The 18,585-nt window shown below is 47.1% G+C and overlaps 1 protein-coding gene across 5 annotated transcripts in view; it reads left to right on the top strand.

Moving 5' to 3' along the window:
• The window catches only part of GATAD2B (GATA zinc finger domain containing 2B), a 90,264-nt gene that overhangs the window by 44,936 nt on the left and 26,743 nt on the right, over positions 1-18,585 (top strand). For 3 of the 5 annotated variants that reach the window (XM_029580919.1, XM_029580921.1, XM_029580917.1), the window contains exons 3-8: positions 5,192-5,321; positions 7,193-7,324; positions 7,430-7,561; positions 17,349-17,519; positions 17,824-18,139; positions 18,257-18,456. In XM_029580919.1, the coding sequence (XP_029436779.1) occupies positions 5,192-5,321; positions 7,193-7,324; positions 7,430-7,561; positions 17,349-17,519; positions 17,824-18,139; positions 18,257-18,456 (1,081 nt within the window). Of the gene's footprint in view, positions 1-4,093; positions 4,279-5,191; positions 5,322-7,192; positions 7,325-7,429; positions 7,562-17,348; positions 17,520-17,823; positions 18,140-18,256; positions 18,457-18,585 lie in introns of those variants that run through there. The other 2 variants (XM_029580922.1, XM_029580918.1) reach the window with 2 other exon arrangements.

The raw sequence follows: 18,585 nt of genomic DNA on the forward strand, positions 1-18,585 counted from the left end.
TAACTCCTAAGATAGAACCTAACATTGTGGAACTACAGCAAGGGTTATTTTTCCCTATAAGCATCACCTTGCACATTAAATTTCATCTGCCATTTGGATGCCCAATTTTCTAGTCTTACAAGGTCCTCCTGCAATTTCACAATCCACTTGTGATTTAACTACTCTGAATAATTTTGTATCATCTGCAAATTTGATTACCTCACTTGTTGTATTCCTTTCCAGATCATTTATAAATATATTGAAAAGCACGGGTCCCAGTACAAATCCCTGAGGCACTCCACTTCCCATCCACCTCCACTGAGAAAATTGTCCATTTAATCCTATTCTCTGTTTCCTGTCTTTTAACTAGTTTGTAATCCACGAAAGGACATCTCCACCTATCCCATAAGAACATAAGAAATTGCCATGCTGGGTCAGACCAAGGGTCCATCAAGCCCAGCATCCTGTTTCCAACAGAGGCCAAACCAGGCCACATGACTTTTTTTTACTTTTCTTAGAAGCCTCTCATGAGGAACTTTGTCAAATGCCTTTTGAAAATCCAAATACACTACATCTACCAGTTCATCTTTATCTACATGTTTACTAACCCCTTCAAAAAATTGAAGCAGATTTGTGAGGCAAGACTTGCCTTGGGTAAAGCCTAACTGACTTGGTTTAATGGAACAATGTCTTTCTATATGTTCTGTGATTTTGATCTTTAGAACACTTTCCAATATTTTCCCTTGTACTGAAGTCAGGCTAACCAGTCTGTAGTTTCCCGGTTCACCCCTGGAGCCCTTTTTAAATATTGGGGTTACATTAGCCACCTTCCAGTCTTCAGGTACAATGGATGATTTTAATGATAGGTTACACATTTTTACTAATAGAAACTTAATTTTTGAGTTCCTTCAGAACCCTGGGGTGTATACCATCCGGTCCAGGTGATTTTCTACTCTTCAGTTTGTCAATTAGGCCTACCACATCTTCTGGGTTCACCATGATTTGGTTCAGTCCATCTGAATTTTTACCCATGAAAACCTTCTCTGGAACAGGTATCTCCCTAACATCTTCTTCGGTAAACACCGAAGCAAAGAAATTGTTTAATCTTTCCGCGATGGCCTTATCTTCTCTAAGTGCCTTTTTAACCCTCGATCATCTAACTGTCCAACTGACTCCCTTGCAGGCTTTCTGCTTTGGATATATTTTAAAAAGTTTTTACTGTGAGTTTTTTTTGCCTCTACAGCCAACTTCTTTTCAAATTCTCTCTTAGCCTGTCTTATCAATGTCTTACATTTAACTTGCCAACGCTTATACTTTATCCTATTTTCTTCTGTTGGATCCTTCTTCCAATTTTTGAATGAAGATCTTTTGGCTAAAATAGCCGCTTTCACCTCATCTTTTAACCAGGCCGGTAATTGTTTTGCCATCCTTCCACGTTTCTTAATGTGTGGAATACATCTGGACTGTGCTTCTAGGATGGTATTTTTTTTTTTAACAATGTCCATGCCTCTTGCACACTTTTTACCTTTGTAGCTGCTCCTTTCAGTTTTTTTTTTCTATTTTTCTCATTTTATCAAAGTTTAGCACTAGAGCCGTGGATTTGCTTATGTCCCCCTTCCGGTCATTACTTCAAATTTCATCATATTATGATCACTATTGCCAAGCGGCCCCACCACTGTTACCTCTCTCACCAAATCCTGTGCTTCACTGAGAATTAGATCTAAAATTACTCCCTCTCTTGTCAGTTCCTGAATTAATTGCTCCATAAAACTGTAATTTATTCCATCCAGGAACTTTATCTCTCTAGCATATCCCAATGTTACATTTACCCAGTCAATATTGGGGTAATTGAAATCTCCTCCCATTATTACTGCACTACCAATTTGGTTAGCTTCCCTAATTTCTCTTAGCATTTCACTGTCCATCTCACCATCTTGCCAGGTGAATGGTAGTATACTCCCATCACTATACTCTTTCCCCAACACACAAGGGATTTCTACCCATAAAGATTTGATTGTGCATTTAAGACCGGTATGACTCTATGCCATCCCAGACTTAAAGCGCCACCCTGCCTTCCATATGCTTCTGTCATTGTGATATAATTTGTACCCCGGTACAGCATTGTCCCATTGGTTATCCTCCTCCTTTGGGTATCCAAACTAGGGAGTACAAACATTGTAATACTAAAAGCCCTTAGCCACTACTGACCTGTTTCAATGAATTCCAACGTATCACTGGCATCAAGAGGCAAACGTGGCAATGAGTTAGGAAGAGGGATGGCTTTTCCTCCAGAGATCTGGTACTAGCACAAGAAGTAATAGTGGTGGTGATGAGAGGCATAAGATGAGGGCCAGGAGCTCTCATACTGGCTGGAGAGGCTGGATTAGTGGAGAAAGTGGAACAGTGCCTGCTCTTATTTCCACTGTTAAAATAATGCAAAACCAGTACATGAGTCCACAGCTAGCACGAGAATTGGTGAAAAGTTGATCTTAAGACAAATCTCCCTCTGCCAGGTTTCCTGGAATTTCCATATGAATGGAAGGAGAGTGTGCACAGCTATACCAAAAGAGTGCCCACGCTTTTTTGCTCTCGGCACCTTGCTATGTTGGCAAGTTGCCACTTTTGCTGCTGCTGCCTGGCTTGCTTCTCTTGCCCTGTCTCTCTCTCCTGTTACAGTGGGATGTTTTGGCCCCCAAAAGAAAATCCTTCCCTGCGCGTACTCTGATCAGTCCAGACTCCTGGGTTCTGTCCACTCACCAGCAGATGGAGGCAGAAAAGAAAAACCTTCCCCCCTGCCCCTTTCTATATGCTTTAGGGTCTTGGAGTTTTATTTCATTAAAAATGTTGTTACTCACACAATCCCATAGCCCTGCGACGGCTGCTGCTGCCTGCCATCCAACCTGCTATGCCTTGCTTGTCTTCCAGTTCAGTGCCGCCTTGTGCTGTTGAGCCATTGTTGCTGCCCGCCTTGTTCCTCCCTCCTGCCCTACCTCTCTTGGATTAGCATCGTACTATCGATGCCACTCCTCTTGCTTCTTTACTCGACACTCGATGCCTGGGAGTATTGAAACTACTCTTTTTAATGCACGTCTCCTCGCTTGATGTCCGTGTTGATGCCACTGTGCTTTCTGCCATGCCCCTCACTCTCTGCCTTCGGGTGTTCATGCCACTGTTCCTGCTGCTTTGCTCTTCTTGGTGCCTGTGATCTTCATGCCACTGTTGTGGGTGCCTTTTGCCCTTCTTTTGGTGCTTTTTGGTCTTCATGCCACCATTGGGTGCACTCTGCCCCTGTTTTTGATGTCTTGCAGTCTTCATGCCACTGGACCCTGGGCTGTTTGTTCCGCTTTCCTCTTTTGTGGTGGCCTGGGCTGCTCATGACATTGTCTCTTCCATTTTTCCACACTCATGGTGTCTTGGAGTGCTGTCCCCTTTACAGCAGATGCCTGCCTGTATGTTTCATTAAACTTTTGTAGAGAACAATGTTAGAGTCCAAAATCCAATGCAGATTGACTTCAATGTAAACGAAAGAAAAAATATTTGGAAACTGAATTGAATGCAATAAAATAACTTAACCACAATAAGGAACAAAACTGAAATTTTTTCCATACACACATCTAGTGCACATACATCTTGTAGAGAAATCGCATGTCTCCAGAAAGGGGGAGGAGGAGTTTATGGAAATGCATTCTCCTATACTAATTCATTATATTCATCTAGTGCACTCAGTGTACAAAACACTATATACTAGATTTCCATGGCACTGCCCTTGCTTCTTAAAGCTTATAAGATCAAATGACACTGAAGGTCACACAATGAACTATGACAACTATACTGCACTTCCCAGCCCACTGCTCAGCTGTGCTGTCTGATTTCATAACTAGCAAAGAGTTATTATAGATATGGAGTGGTTTTAAATGGTCACATGATTTGTCACACTGTATGGGACATCCCTTAAGTGTGATATTCTCTGTAATAGAACCTTGCCCAGGAATGACTTAATATGTTCAATAACGGATGTCCAGTTACATAGACTGCTTTGAAAAGATGACCTTACCTGCGCTCTAATGTTCTGTAGGTGCTTCATTATGACATCGTTCCTCAGCCCTGGCTTGGGATGAGGTCACAGTAGATGTCCTATTGCTGGGTTACGCGATTCAGCATACGCGGATTATTTCCAGGGACACTCACGGCTCTGTTTTTTCCTTCGCTCTCTACTTGCTGGTTTTTCAAGTTACACTTGAATGGGATTCAGCATTACCGTGTTTACAATATTTTCGATGTCTTCTTTCCAAGGGGGAGGTTTGTGCTACATAGATATAAATTTTACTCTAGCCATGAAATGTCTAAACAGAAGACTTAAAAGCAACCATCTTTTGCTGTGTGCAAGATGGCACCAACTGTTATGTTCTCTGACTCCAGTGAGGTGATGTGGATTGGTGGTGTGATTTTCTTCTCTTCTGACACCTCTGAAGAATGAGAGACAGCAGTCTGCTGCAGTTACTAGCAGATATTTAGGGCTGTGCAACCTGCATTACTGATGGTATTAAGTCAGTTGGTTTCCATGTGTCATGAGGATAATATTCAAAGCAGTCTAGCAGAGTTAAAACAGTTTAACGAACCTAGATTGCCCTGTCTCAAAAATTGTTGCCCTCGAACTGACTTAAAAGTACATGTGGGCTTCCCCAGCATGCAAACATTTATCTGGATTGTGAGGCAGTATACCTCCCGGGAGGACGACAGCACCTGTCTCTGACACTTTCAAAAGAGTGAGCATTGTTTTAACCCTTCTTGGGTGTCCACTCAGTATAGGTGTAAGAATTTATGGGTGCTTTAGGCAGATGAACCTCATGCTAATTTTCAAACACAAACCATCCCAGATACATGTGTATATACTTGAAAATTGGCATAGCTATTCGAAAATTGCTCCTTATTAAATGCTTTGTATTTCCCTGTGTACTCTGTTGGTTTTGTTGCCCTTTCCTTTGTTTGTGCTCCATATACGTACTACTTTTCTGCTAAAGCACACATTGTGTGTACAGTCTTATGGAAAGTAAGGGAACTTAAGATTTCCTTTTGGTAGCAGTGGTTTATGCTCTTAGACAAGCTGTTTCAATGACAGTCCATTTTATCCTGGTTATATTGGCATGTAGGTGAAATTTCTCATGTCTTACACTCTTCTAATGTGGTTCTCTCACCACCTCTCCTCCTGCAGTGATCAGGACCGTGGAAGACTGACCCCCTCTCCAGACATCATTGTCCTTTCTGATAATGAAGCATCAAGTCCACGTTGTAGCTCCCGCATGGAAGAACGTCTCAAGTCCGCTAATCTGGAAATGTTCAAGGTAAGAGGACTTGTTGCTTTCAGATCCTGAGCAAATGTGATGGGATCATTGTGGTGTGGAGAACTTTTTATCAAGACCTTGAACATCACAAGGGATCCTGCGTCATGTGAAAGAGAGAGGGAGCTCTCAAGTTAAGAAAAAAGGAAAGCTTTAGGGGAACTTTGGCTTCCATTCCTATAATCAGCCTCTATTTGAATTTTTTTTAAATGATGCTCATTTTGGGAATGCTTGTTCTAGTTCAGGATAGGAATTGCCAGACTTGCGGGCCGAAACAGTAAAAGTCACAGGCGAGCGCACGGGCCACTCTCCTGTGCGTGTGATTTAGTATCGGCCTGCATGCGAATGAGGGCCGATACTAGTGCCTTTTTTGACAGGAGCGGCGGCTGTCAGCGAGTTTGACAGCCGATGCTCAATTTTGCCGCGTCGGTTCTCAAAACCACTGACAGCCACGGGTTTGGAAACTGGATGCTGGCAAAATTGAGCGTCCGGTTTTTGAGCCGCGGGCCGATTAAAAAAATTTTTTATTTTTAATTATTTTTAAGTTTTTGGACCTCTGACTTAATATCTCCATGATATTAAGTTGGAGGGTCTACAGAAAAGCAGTTTTATGGCCTGCATTGGCCACTGTTGGAAACAGGATGCTGGGCTTGATGGACCCTTGGTCTGACCCAGTATGGCAATTCAGCATACGCGGACTATTTCCAGGGACACTCACGGCTCTGTTTTTTCCTTCGCTCTCTACTTGATGGTTTTTCAAGTTACACTTGAATGGGATTCAGCATTACCGTGTTTACAATATTTTCAATGTCTTCTTTCCAAGGGGGAGGTTTGTGCTACATAGATATAAATTTTACTCTAGCCATGAAATGTCTAAACAGAAGACTAAAAAGCAACCATCTTATGCTGTGTGCAAGATGGCACCAACTGTTATGTTCTCTGACTCCAGTGCATGTTGCGGGAGCTATTAGTTTCGGGGGGGGTTGGCTGCACGTTTTCGCGCTATTACTCCTTACTGAATAAGGGGTAAAGCTAGCTCGTCGAAAACGCGCATCCAAACGCGGGTTAACAGTGCGCTCCACTGGAGCGCACTGTACTGTATCAGCCTGTTGGTTGGGTGAAAGGTCCATCTAGCCCAGCCTCCCATACCAAACACTGATGCTCAGAGGACATGTAAAAGAGTGGGGGCACATTCTGTTGCAAGGATTCATTGAATGCAAAAGGGTGGCAGCTGTATTTTTTTTTTCTGCAGATCTAAAGGGCAATATGTTAAAATTTGAGTGAATCAGTGGTTGCAGTTTATTTGGCTAGTGACCTTATTTATAATCTGGGTCATGGGGGCAATTGATAAAATTCCTAAATGTGATTTTTAGATGAAAGGGGAGAGAGAATAAATATTTCAGATCTGTCAGGTACAAGGCAGCAGCATTTTTTATAGAAGGGTGAGGGTTCATGCTGCAAAGCAAAGGTAGTAGTGGGGGGGGGGGAAACTTGAAGCAGGAAGTTGAGTGAGAAATGTTTGCAGCTGGGGGCAGGCAAGGTGTGTTGATACTGTGTGTTACAGGGTGTGACATTTAACACTGAGATGTTATCTTTCTAGCACTTGAGTTGAGCATGAACTTTCCTGGATGCTGCATTCTGTCCTCTGGCATCTACTGGTGTACACTTTCTTCTTTCTTTTTTTTTTTTTTTTTTTTTTAATATGGAGTTAATAGTGGTTAGTACAGTTGCTAGGATGATGCATATATGAACTCTGACTAAACACTCTTTAGAGCCTGATAATACACGTTTGTTTCTGCCAGACTATAAACGAGTAATCGTAATTCTTCATCCCTGCCTCTCTCCTTTCCCAATCTTGCCTTCCTGCACCATAGGGTAAAGATCTAGAAGAACGGCAGCAGCTCATTAAACATCTCCGAGATGAGTTACGGCTGGAAGAGGCCAGGTTGGTGCTGTTGAAGAAACTCAGGCAGAGTCAGCTTCAGAAGGAGAATGTTGTACAAAAGGTGACAATGCTGGCAGAGGCCTTCATAATTACAATTGGGCAGAGATTTCTGAAACTAGAAGAGTTTTTAGCTTGTTGTAATGGACTGTTTCCTCTCTCATTTTAGACTCCAGTTGTCCAGAATGCAGCATCCATTGTCCAACCCTCTCCTGCTCTCGTGGGGCAGCCGAGCCTGTCCAAGCTTCCATCCCGGCCTGGCGTTCAGGGGCTTGAGCCTCAGAACTTAAGAAGTGTGCAGGTACGTCCCCGAACATCACCAGGCTTGAGGCTCAGGCTCTGCATTACATTTTATTTAATTTCATCATTTTATTTACTCCCCTTTCAATGAAAGATAAAAAAAAAATAAAAAGACTGTACATAAAATAAAGACCATAGAACCCCACTCGCCCAAGTAAACTTATCCTAAAAAAAAATGCAGGAAATAGTAGTAATCAAACTATAAATGACTAAGTAGAGATTTTAAAAAAAGAATAACTATTGCTCCCCTTCCTCAACCTCCTAACTAATATTATTTATTTAAAAGTATCCTAGTCTATGTGTTACACTAAAACTTGTTTTAAGAGGATGGCAAAATTCTAAAAACATAAATACATGTGCAATAACAAAATATTTAAATAAGCTACAAGATACAAAATATCACTAACGTAGGCAAAACAAAACCACATCCTTATCGGCCCATCTGGCCAGTCCAACACAGGCAGAGCCACTGTTTTGCTGATGTCAGTCTATATAAGGCATTGTAAAGTCTGCAGCAGCTCAGTATTCTCTCTCTCCAGGAGATGGGTAGAGGGGTGTAAAGCCTGCATCTGGTTTACTGGAGATTTTTGGGAGTTCCCTAGTTGAGCAGGGGAGGTCACTGGCCCTCTTCTTGCTTGATCTTTTGCTGTGGGGGACCTTCCAGCCTCCCCCCTGTGGAGGGCTGCAGTGTGAGCCTGCTCTCACTTAGAGAAGTAGTAAGAAAAAAAAAAAGCATGTTTTTTTTCCTGGTTTTTCAGCGGTGGCGAGTACTCCTTGTGAGGTTGATATGGTATAGCATAGGAGAATGGGAAGGGTTATGCGCTCTGGGGGGGGTCAGCATGAGACCGCAGTGGTAGGTGTTTGCCACATTTCTCTGGACGCTGATATGCGCTGCCTGGGGAGGACCTCCTATGTTTATGGTCCTGTGACTGGTCCATCAGGGGGAAGAGTGTCTGTCTATGGGAGCATCAGCCATTTTGTCTCCTGGCGGTATCTGCAGTAGGGCCCTCGCAGATCCTCTGGTCCTGTTTCATATGTGGGGGGGAGGGAGGGGAGAGGGGTGCTCTTGGGCACCAGGAGGAAGAACTTGGGGATCAGGAGAACATGGATTGGCTTTCCCTTTCTCAGATTTCTCTTTTTCACTAGAATCTGTGCTTTCCTCTTCATCCAATCAGACCAGTCCTGACAAGTGGGTTATACACAGCAAACAGGAGATGGAGAACAGACTTGCTGATGTTACTCCTTATATAGCTCTGTGATGACATCAGCTTGCCAGTATTCTGTCTCCGGTAGATGGTGGACAAGCTTCCTGTGCGGGAAGTGAAGGCCTGGTTAGGCCAGGTGAACAGAATTCTGGTGCGCGCAGTTCATGAGGTGACAGACACATTCTGCCTCCTGAAGAAGGGTGTCTGTGGTTAGCAACTCCTGATGTGACAGCTTCAGGCTGAGTATGTTCTTTTGTACCCCACCCCAAACTTTGTAGGGAGCAGGCTATAAATAATTTTAAATACATAAATATTAAAAAGGGTTGTTGAGTGCAGATCCTTGAGATGCCCCCAGCTTTATGGGCTTCCAGTATAAAGTTTGATCCCGATTCTGACATGAAAAAAGATGAATATCCAACACTAAGACCGCGTGGTGAAAGGTACATCACTGTTCAATACATCTCCATAAAAATGTGGTGTGTTTACTCCGCCTTTATCGTGTGCCATGAAAAAAGATGAGCCAAATGGTGACCTTCCTGATCCTCATACAGCTGAGTTTGTGACTCGTATCCTGTAGAATAGCAGCAGTATTCTTCGGCTGTATAAATGTGCAGGGCCAAATTTAACATTGGGGTGCCCTTAGGCAAGGGGGGTGAGGGGTGTTTGTTCCATACCCCACCCTGAGGTTATTGGACCCAGAGCAACCCCCCACCCGGCCAGATCCTTCCCTTTCCCCGTGTCCCATCCTGACTTCAAAGTTTCAGGCTACAACTGCTGATGACCCCACAGAAGCAATGCCATCAAACTTCAGTGCTCGGTCTGCGAGCTCTCCCACTTGGACAGGATCTACATTGGTCCCTTCCCTGCCATGAGCTTCCATGGTAATTGGAATGCCCTGGGGAGACAGGTACCGTATTTTTCGCTCCATAAGACGCACTTTTTTTCCCCAAAAAATGGGGAGAAAATGTGGGTGCGTCTTATGGAGCGAATGTAGCAGCTCTCCCTCTCGCGCGCCGTCCCCCGCCTCCTCCCAACTCCGCCCAATCAGCATGGTGGTGTAGGCGTGTGTATTCTGCCGGCGGAACTTGAGCTCCCTGCCGGTCTGCTGTTCCCGCGGTGCATCTTGCTGCGAGGGTCGCCGCGGCGCAGGTCAGACATCACCTGTTTGACCTGCATGGGCTATGGAGGCCCTTCCAGTTCAGATGGCTGGCATTTGACCTGCGCCGCGGCGACCCTCGCAGCAAGCTGCACCGCGGGAACAGCAGACCGGCAGGGATCTGTTTGAACTGGAGGGGCCTCCGTAGCCCACGCGGTTCAAACAGGTGATGACTGACCTGCGCCGCGGCGACCCTCGCAGTGAGATGCACCCGGAACCGGCGGGGAGCTCGGGCTCTGCCGTCGGAGGCTCTCACTTGCAGTCCAAAGTAAGAACTTCACTCGTTGTGGTTTGGATGTATTGGAGGGTCATGGGGGTGGTATACTGCCTGGGATGGAGGACACATGACACAGACCAGCAAATAGAATTACTGCCTGTGCTGATTAAGTGACTACCTGTTGAAATATTAGGAGCAATTGCTCTCCTAATCAATGTAATATAGCCCTGACTATTTATTATTGAACTCTGGAGCAGTCATGAAAGTTTAAAATAACTGGTGTGAGAGAGATGTGTATGAGGGAGAGTCTGAGTGTGTGATTGTCTGTGGGTATGTGTATAAGTGAAGAGAGCTAGTGAATGTGAAAGAGCCTATGTATGTATGTGAGGGACAGAAAACCAGTGAGTGTGAGTACCTGTGTGGATGTTCTCTGCCTTACTATAAAAAAACAAAACAAAAAAAAAAATCCCACGGACGGCCACCAGGGGGGAGAGCCCATCATGGGGACAGAATTTTTTTTTTCTTAATTTTCCTCCTCTAAATCCTAGGTGCGTCCTATGGTCAGGTGCGTCTTATAGTGCGAAAAATACGGTATGTGGCCAGTGCAGGACTTTTCAGCATAAGAGGATTTGTTTTATTATTTTATTACAGTAATTTAAGAGTCTCATGCGCTACCAACTGAGCTAGCTGGGCTGCTTTTATTACAGTAATTTATGTTCTAGGCCTGGTGCTGAATTTTGCCAGCATAGTTGCTTTTGCTGTGGGGTAAGTGCTGGGGAGGCAACAGACCCAAATGATGGCATGGTAGGTTTGACTTTCTGGCGCGTTTGGCACCGGAGGCAGTTGCTTTAGTTGCTTATGCCTGATAAATGTGTATGTTAACACTTAAAGTCAAGGAAATCAGAAACCTAAAAGTAAAATTGCCTGTATGGTTCTAGTTCAGTGGCAGAATTATCACTCGTTTTGCTGTTACTCATTGATGATAGTAAGTTGCGCTTTCTTCTGCTGTAATATCTCCCCTATGAGGCGTTTTTGAATGTAGGGTGCCAAGCCGTCATCCTGTCTCAGATTTGCTGAAGAAGGAATGATAGTGGGAGGTAGTGAGTCTGCACACTATAGCCGGAGTGCACAGAGAGCAGGAGGTGGTCAGTGTATGAGCTGCAGGTGCTTGCAGAATCTCAGGCCATCTATTTTTCCATGCACCATTTGTTCATTCTTAAAAGCAAGTGGCAGCACAATGGTATAACAGAGACTGTAATAATCTCAGTCGGAGAAATAATCTACATCTTCGGTCCTGTTAGAGACAGATTCCCAAAGATCTTTATTTACATTCTAATATCTGACAATAGATTGTGACTGGTTCAGGCTATTTAGCTCCTATTCCCTGTACGTACCAGGATCAGTCCAGACTGCTGGGTTATGCCTCCCTTCCAGCAGATGGAGTCGGAGATTAAAACTGAAAAGCACCACCCATATAACCCGGGGGTGCCACCTGCGATCCCTCAGTATTTTCTCTGACTCCAGCAGATGAGACATAACCTGCGGTCCTGATCTTGGTACACTTGGGGCCTTGCCCCACCAGGTTTGAAAAAAAAAAAAAGAAGATATATCTTAATAAATTTGAAAAGCTTACTGCAGCTTTTGCACCTGTAACTGGGTCATTTAAAAAAAAAAAAAAAAAAGAGGGAGTTAAAGTTGTGACTTTTTTTTTTTTTTCCTTTATATCTTCCAAGCAGCCATCTGTAGGCAGGCTCGGCAGGGCTGTGTCCTGCTTGTTTTTTCCCGGAGTTTCTTCTGGCCTGGTGAGCAGAGGGGGAGGATTTACCTGTGGGCCGGTCACTCTCCCCCCTCTCTCAGAGACGCTACATTCCTCTGGGTTCCCCCCCAAAAAAAGAATGAGATAAACAAGTAAATAGATATTAGTAATTTGGTCGTAGAGATACTTAGCTGGAGCTGCTCTTCCTTTCTCAGCCGCGCCTGCCTTCACTCCCGGGCCTCCGGAGGGGGTGGAGCTCTCCACCTGGCTGCAGTCAATGCCTAGGGGGACGGCGTGCAGCTCCTGCGGAGAGCCGGGCTCTCCCACGAAGGCTTCTGCTCCCGGTGCCTCCCTGGGGGCGAGGAGCCTTCGCAGTGCATCTATCCACCGCGGGGGGGGGGGGGGCGCCAGTTTCGCGGCGCAGAAGGCCGCGGGAGGACCACAAGGCAGAGAGGCAGTGGCCGAGCTCGCTCCCGATTAGCGTAGGAGCGGTGGCCATTTTGTCTGCCTCTGATGATGCGGCTGACTCAGAGGGAGGGGATCTCCCTCCTCCATTATCCCCGCCTCACAGACCTGTGCGGCTTGCCGGCAGGGCTGGCTCCTCCTTCAGAAAAGGCTTCAGGGGGGGGCCTTAAAGCAGCGGCAGCCTTTTTCTTCCAGGTTTATTTTATTAATGCACAAAGTCTTCCTGGAAGCAGAATCTGACTGGGAATTTCAGTCTCCCATCCCAGTCCAAGGCCCTGAGGGGCTCGGGGATAGGTTCCGGGCTAAGATACCTGTTCTACCGGACCCGGTGGATCCATTTTTGCCGGACTCTCCATCTCTGGATGATAAAGGGGATGTGGTCTCTCCGGTGGAGGGGGATGATCCACGGGTCCTAAGGCTGTTCCGTAAGGAGGAACTGGACCACTTAATCTTGCATGTGCTCCAGGAACTGGAGCTTCCGCTGTCACAGGATACGTCGGAGGTCTCTACTGGTGATGTTGCTTTAGCGGGGCTTCGAGATCCACCGCAGACGTTCCCCTTTCACCCAAATCTTTCGCAGATTGTGTCCCGGGAGTGGGAGGCTCCGGAGGCTTCCTTGCGGGTCACCAGAGCTATGGAAAAGTTGAATCCACTCCCGGTGGAGACGCTCGACCTCCTTAAGGTTCCCAAGGTGGATTCTGCAGTCACGGCTATTGCCAAGGACACCACTATCCCGGTGACTGGAGGCACAGCGCTGAAGGACCTTCAGGATCGGAAGTTGGAGGTGTTGCTTAAGCGCATCTTTGAAGTGGCCGCCTTGGGAGTCCATGCAGCGGCTTGCAGTAGCCTTATGAAGTGGGTCTTACTTCGTTGGGTGCAGCAGATGTTGACAGCCCAAGATCTTCCTCCTGGAGAAGCGGCCCGCATGGCATCAGCTGTTGCCTATACGGCTGATGCCCTCTATGATCTCTGGCCTCGGCGCACATTATGTCGTCGGCTGTCTCTGCGCGTCGCTTGCTGTGGCTCTGGAACTGGTCGGCAGATGCCTCTTCCAAATCCCAGCTCGGATCTTATCCTTTCAGAGGTAAGTTTTTGTTTGGAGATGAGCTGAAGCAACTTATTAAGGCATTGGGGGACAACAAGGTGTATAGTTTGACCGAAGACAAGCCTAGGACAACCCGCTCTACTGGTAGCTACCGGAGCCGTTTCCGGGGGCAGCGGTGTTTTAGGTCCAATAGGGGAGCTTCAGTCTATGCCCCTCGCCAGTCTGCTTCGAGAGCGCAGTCTTGGCCATCTTCCTTTCGAGGCAGGCAGCCTCAGCGACCGGGAGCTCATGCCTTTGCCAACAGCAGCAAACCCACGCAATGAAGGGACGCCGGCCCATTTCGAACATCGGAGGTCGACTGTCCCACTTTTACGAGGAATGGGTCCGGATTACTTCCGATCAGTGGGTACTAGATATTATAAGACGCGGCTACGTTTTGGATTTTGCTCGTCCCCTCCGGGATCTTTTCCTGATATCACCCTGCGGGCCACCACACAAGCAGCAGGTGGTGCTTCAGACGTTGGAACGCTTGAGGGCTCTTGGAGCCATTACGCCCGTTCCTTTGTCGGAGCACCGGACCGGTCGTTGTTCCATCTATTTTGTGGTACCAAAGAAGGATGGGTCCTTCCACCCGATTCTGGACCTAAAGCAGGTCAACAAAGCCTTGCAAGTGCCTCGCTTTCGCATGGAAACGCGGTCGGTGATTGCGGCGGTGCACAAAGGAGAATTTTTGGATCTGATGGAGGCATATCTTCACATAGGGATTCAAGAGCACCACCAACTATTTCTCAGGTTCACGGTCCTGGGGCAGCACTATCAGTTTCGTGCTCTGCCCTTTGGTCTGGCAACTGCTCCTCGCGTTTTCACCAAGGTGTTGGTGGTTGTAGCGGCAAGCTTGCGTCGGGAAGGAATTCTGGTGCATCGGTACCTGGACGATTGGCTCATTCGGGCGAAATCGGAGAAGCTCTGTCTCGCGGCGATCCGGTCGGTGGTGGGTCGCCTGCAGTCTCTGGGTTGGGTTGTCAACTATGCCAAAAGTCAGCTGATACCTCTCAGGTGATAGTTTCTGGGAGCTTGATTCGATTCATCGGCAGGCAGAGTCTCCCTTCCCCTCGATCGCATGGACCGGTTGATGTTCCAGGTTCGGCGTCTTCTCTCTCTCGCCTCTCCGGTGGTATGGGACTATTTGCAGGTTCTTGGCTATATGGCATCTACCCTGGAGTTAGTCCCTTGGGCCTTTGCTCATTTAAGACCATTGCAGAGAGCGCTGCTCTCGCGTTGGGATCCCAAGTCGGAGGAGTATCAGGTCCCCCTGCCTCTGGTTGAACCGGCCCGGTCCAGTCTGTCCTGGTGGCTCAATCCGGATCACCTGCTGAAGGGGGTCTACCTCGAGAGCCCCCAATGGATAGTGGTAACGACAGATGCCAGTCTCGCCAGTTGGGGAGCAGTGTGCCACCGGTTGGTGGCACACTGCTCCCCACCGGTCGGCTCAGGGCTGTTGGACCCCCTGGCAAGCGCGATGGTCCATCAACAGGTTGGAGACCAGAGCGGTCCGGCTGGCTCTACAGCATTTCTTACCACTGCTACGCAACAAGGCGGTGCGGATCCTCTCCGACAATGCGACCGCGGTGTCTTACATCAACAGGCAGGGAGGCACCAGAATTCGACCCGTGTCAGAGGCCGATTTGTTGATGAAGTCGGCGGAGCGTCACCTCGATCGGATTGCGGCGTCTCACATAGCCGGCGTCGACAATGTTCAGGCGGACTTCCTCAGCCGATAACAGTTGGATCCCGGAGAGTGGGAGCTGTCGGAGGAAGCAAATGAGAATGATAATACGGCAATGGGGGATCCCACACCTGGACCTCATGACGACTTGTCGAAACGCAAAGGCGGCTCGCTTCTTCAGTCGCAGACGAGACCACGAGTCCGAAGGGGTGGATGCCCTGGTTCTCCCCTGGCCAACACACGTCCCTTCTGTATGTGTTTCCTCCATGGCCCCTATGGAAAGGTATTGCGTCGTATAGAGTCACACCAGGGGCCTGTAATTCTAGTCGCTCCCGAGTGGGCCCGGAGGCCATGGTTTGCCGATCTGATCAACCTAGCGGTGGACGGTCCGCTACGGTTCGGTCACCTACCCAGCCTGCTGCGTCAAGGCCCAGTATTTTTAGAGCAGGCACATCGATTCTATCTAGCGGCTTGGCTTATGAAAGGAGGCGCTTAAGGAAAAAGGGATACTCGGAGGCTGTGATTTCTATGCTTCTCCGAGCTCGAAAAACTTCTACGTCTCTTACTTACGCCAGTCAGGAAAGTCTTTGATTCCTGGTGTCGGGAATTCAGTTTGTCTCCTCGCCGGGCCACTATTGTTGACATCCTGTCTTTTTTGCAGGACGGGTTGCATAAGGGCCTGTCTTACAGCTCTCTCCGGGTTCAGGTTTTGGCCCTGGGCAGTCTCCGTGGTAAAATTGATGATCGTTCCATAGCAGCTCATCCGGATGTGATGCGGTTCTTGAAGGGGGCTAAGCACTTGAAACCGCCGGTTCGGGCGGTTTGTCTGTCTTGGAGTTTAAACTTGGTTCTCCGCTATCTGTGTGGCGCATCTTTCGAACTGTTAAAGCGAGCGACTCTTAAAGACTTGATGCTTAAAGCAGTGTTTCTTGTGGCCATTTGCTCGGCTAGGCGCGTCTCCGAGCTTCAAGCTCTATCCCGCCGCGAGCCTTTTCTGCGTATTTCGGATTCTGGTATCTCTCTTCGCACAGTACCTTCTTTTTTGCCCAAGGTGGTTTTGGCCTTTCATGTGAATCAATCCGTCGAATTGCCAGCTTTCTCGGAGGAAGACATAAGGACCTCCAGAGGTTGGACGTCTGGGTTCTTTTGCGATATTTGGAGGTTACTAATCCGTTTAGAGTGCCTGATCATCTCTTTGTTCTGTGGAGTGGTCTGAAGAAAGGGGCGCAGGCTTCTAAGACTACTATCACCCGGTGGTTGAAGGACGCTATTGCTTCTGCTTACATATGCTGTGGGCGCCCGGTACTGGAGGGTCTTAAGGCGCATTCTCTTCGGTCTCAAGTGGCTTCGTGGGCGGAAAGCCAGTGTGTGTCGCCGCAAGAGATTTGTCGGGCGGCCGCGTGGAAGTCCTTAAACATATATTTGCTAAGCATTACCGGTTGGATGTGAGGGATCCAAGGGGTGGATTCCTTTGGCGATAGGGTGCTTCGCGCGGGACTCTCCAGGTTCCACCCCATTTAGGGCAGCTTGGGTACATCCCAGCAGTCTGAACTGATCCTGGTACGTACAGGGAAAGGAAAATTAGGTCTTACCTTCGATAATTTTCGTTCCTGTAGTACCAAGGATCAGTCCAGACGCCTGCCCATGTACCGGAGAGTCCAATCAGTATGTTCATTATTTTTTGCAGGTCGATGCTGATCTTGAAGAGTCTATATGGTTAACGTGTTGCGGAACAAGTTGCTTCATTTCTGGAGCAGGTTTTGTTTTAACCTGATCTAGTCACTGGTTGCAGAGTGTATCTAAGTTTTTTTTTTTTTATCTTTCTCAAGTCTTTTTTTGGGAGGATAATGGTTTTTCATTCTGCTTTGTTATCATTAATACTGAGGGATCGCAGGTGGCACCCCGGTTATATGGGTGGTGCTTTTCAGTTTTATCTCTGACTCCATCTGCTGGAAGGGAGGCATAACCCAGCAGTCTGGACTGATCCTTGGTACTACAGGAATGAAAATTGTCGAAGGTAAGACCTAATTTTCCTTTCCAGTGCTTCTCCAAGTTCTGATCCTCTGGACTGGGATTACAGGGTTCTGAAGGGATAGGAAAGGGTCAGACTTCATCCTGTTGCATTGATGGGGAGCTGGAGCTCAGCATGCTGCACGAGAAGATAGAATAGGGCTGGATCCTGTGAATAATCTATTCTTTTCCTTTCTGAACTTGCCAGAGTCACAGCGTCATCAGATCAGCCACAAATGCAACTCTTCCCCATATGTTGATGTCACAGCGTGTGATTGCTCCAAACCCAGCCCAGTTACAAGGGCAGCGCATCCCCCCTAAACCTGGTCTAATTCGCTCTACGACTCCCAACATGAACACTGCCATTAACTACCAGCCGGTAAGCATAGCTTTATGTTTTGCTGGAATTAAGATGAGATAAATCTGTTCTAATACTTGGTATCCTATAGCACTATTAGAAAAAGTTCTTAATATTGTGTATGACTGTAGATCTGGCTTGTTCTTGTTAAAAAGGGTTCTTTTAGGGAAGCTGCTGTATTCTCCTCTCCCTATCCCATTTTTGTTCTATCTCTCTAGGGTTGTGATTGAGGTCAGTCTCCCCCCACCCTTCTTTGTGACCCCTGTATTAATGCTGAGATTAAACCTGTTGGCATTTGTCTCCCCCACCCCTTTCTCCTTTCCAGCAGTCCAGCTCCTCAGTTCCCTGTCAGCGTACGTCTTCATCCGCCATTTACATGAACCTTGCATCTCACATCCAGGCTGGAGCTGTAAACCGGGTATCCTCCCCGCTTCCCAGCCCTAATGCAATGACTGATCCTGCCAGCTCCCAAGCAGCTGCTAAACTAGCCCTGCGCAAACAACTGGAGAAAACGCTTCTGGAGATCCCTCCTCCCAAGCCTCCTGCACCACTGCTCCACTTTCTGCCTAGTGCAGCTAACAGCGAGTTTATCTACATGGTGGGGTTAGAGGAAGTGGTGCAGAGTGTCATTGACAGTCAAGGTAAGGCCATAACATGTTTTTATACCTTACCATGTGCCTGTGTTTTAGGTGAAGGCCTTGTCTGGCTGGATCCCCGCACACACGCTGTACACTTTTACTTTCTCTTTCTGTGTTTAGGAAAAGGCTGCGTTTCCTTAAGGATGGATCCTTTTGTGTGTGCTCAGTGCCACACAGATTTCACCCCTCACTGGAAGCAGGAGAAAAGTGGCAAGATTCTGTGTGAGCAGTGCATGATGTCCAATCAGAAAAAAGCACTGAAAGCAGAGCACACCAACAGGCTGAAAAATGCTTTTGTGAAAGCTTTGCAACAAGAACAGGCATGTATCTTCATGTAGTATCAGAATAATCCCATTCCTCATAAAGGCTAAACAAGTTAGGGCTCTTCAGCTTGCAGAGGAGACCACTGAAAGGGGATATGATACATGTTTATAAACTCATAACTAGTG

This window comes from Rhinatrema bivittatum, chromosome 16 (assembly GCF_901001135.1).
Source record: "Rhinatrema bivittatum chromosome 16, aRhiBiv1.1, whole genome shotgun sequence".
NCBI classification, from domain to species: Eukaryota; Metazoa; Chordata; class Amphibia; order Gymnophiona; family Rhinatrematidae; genus Rhinatrema; species Rhinatrema bivittatum.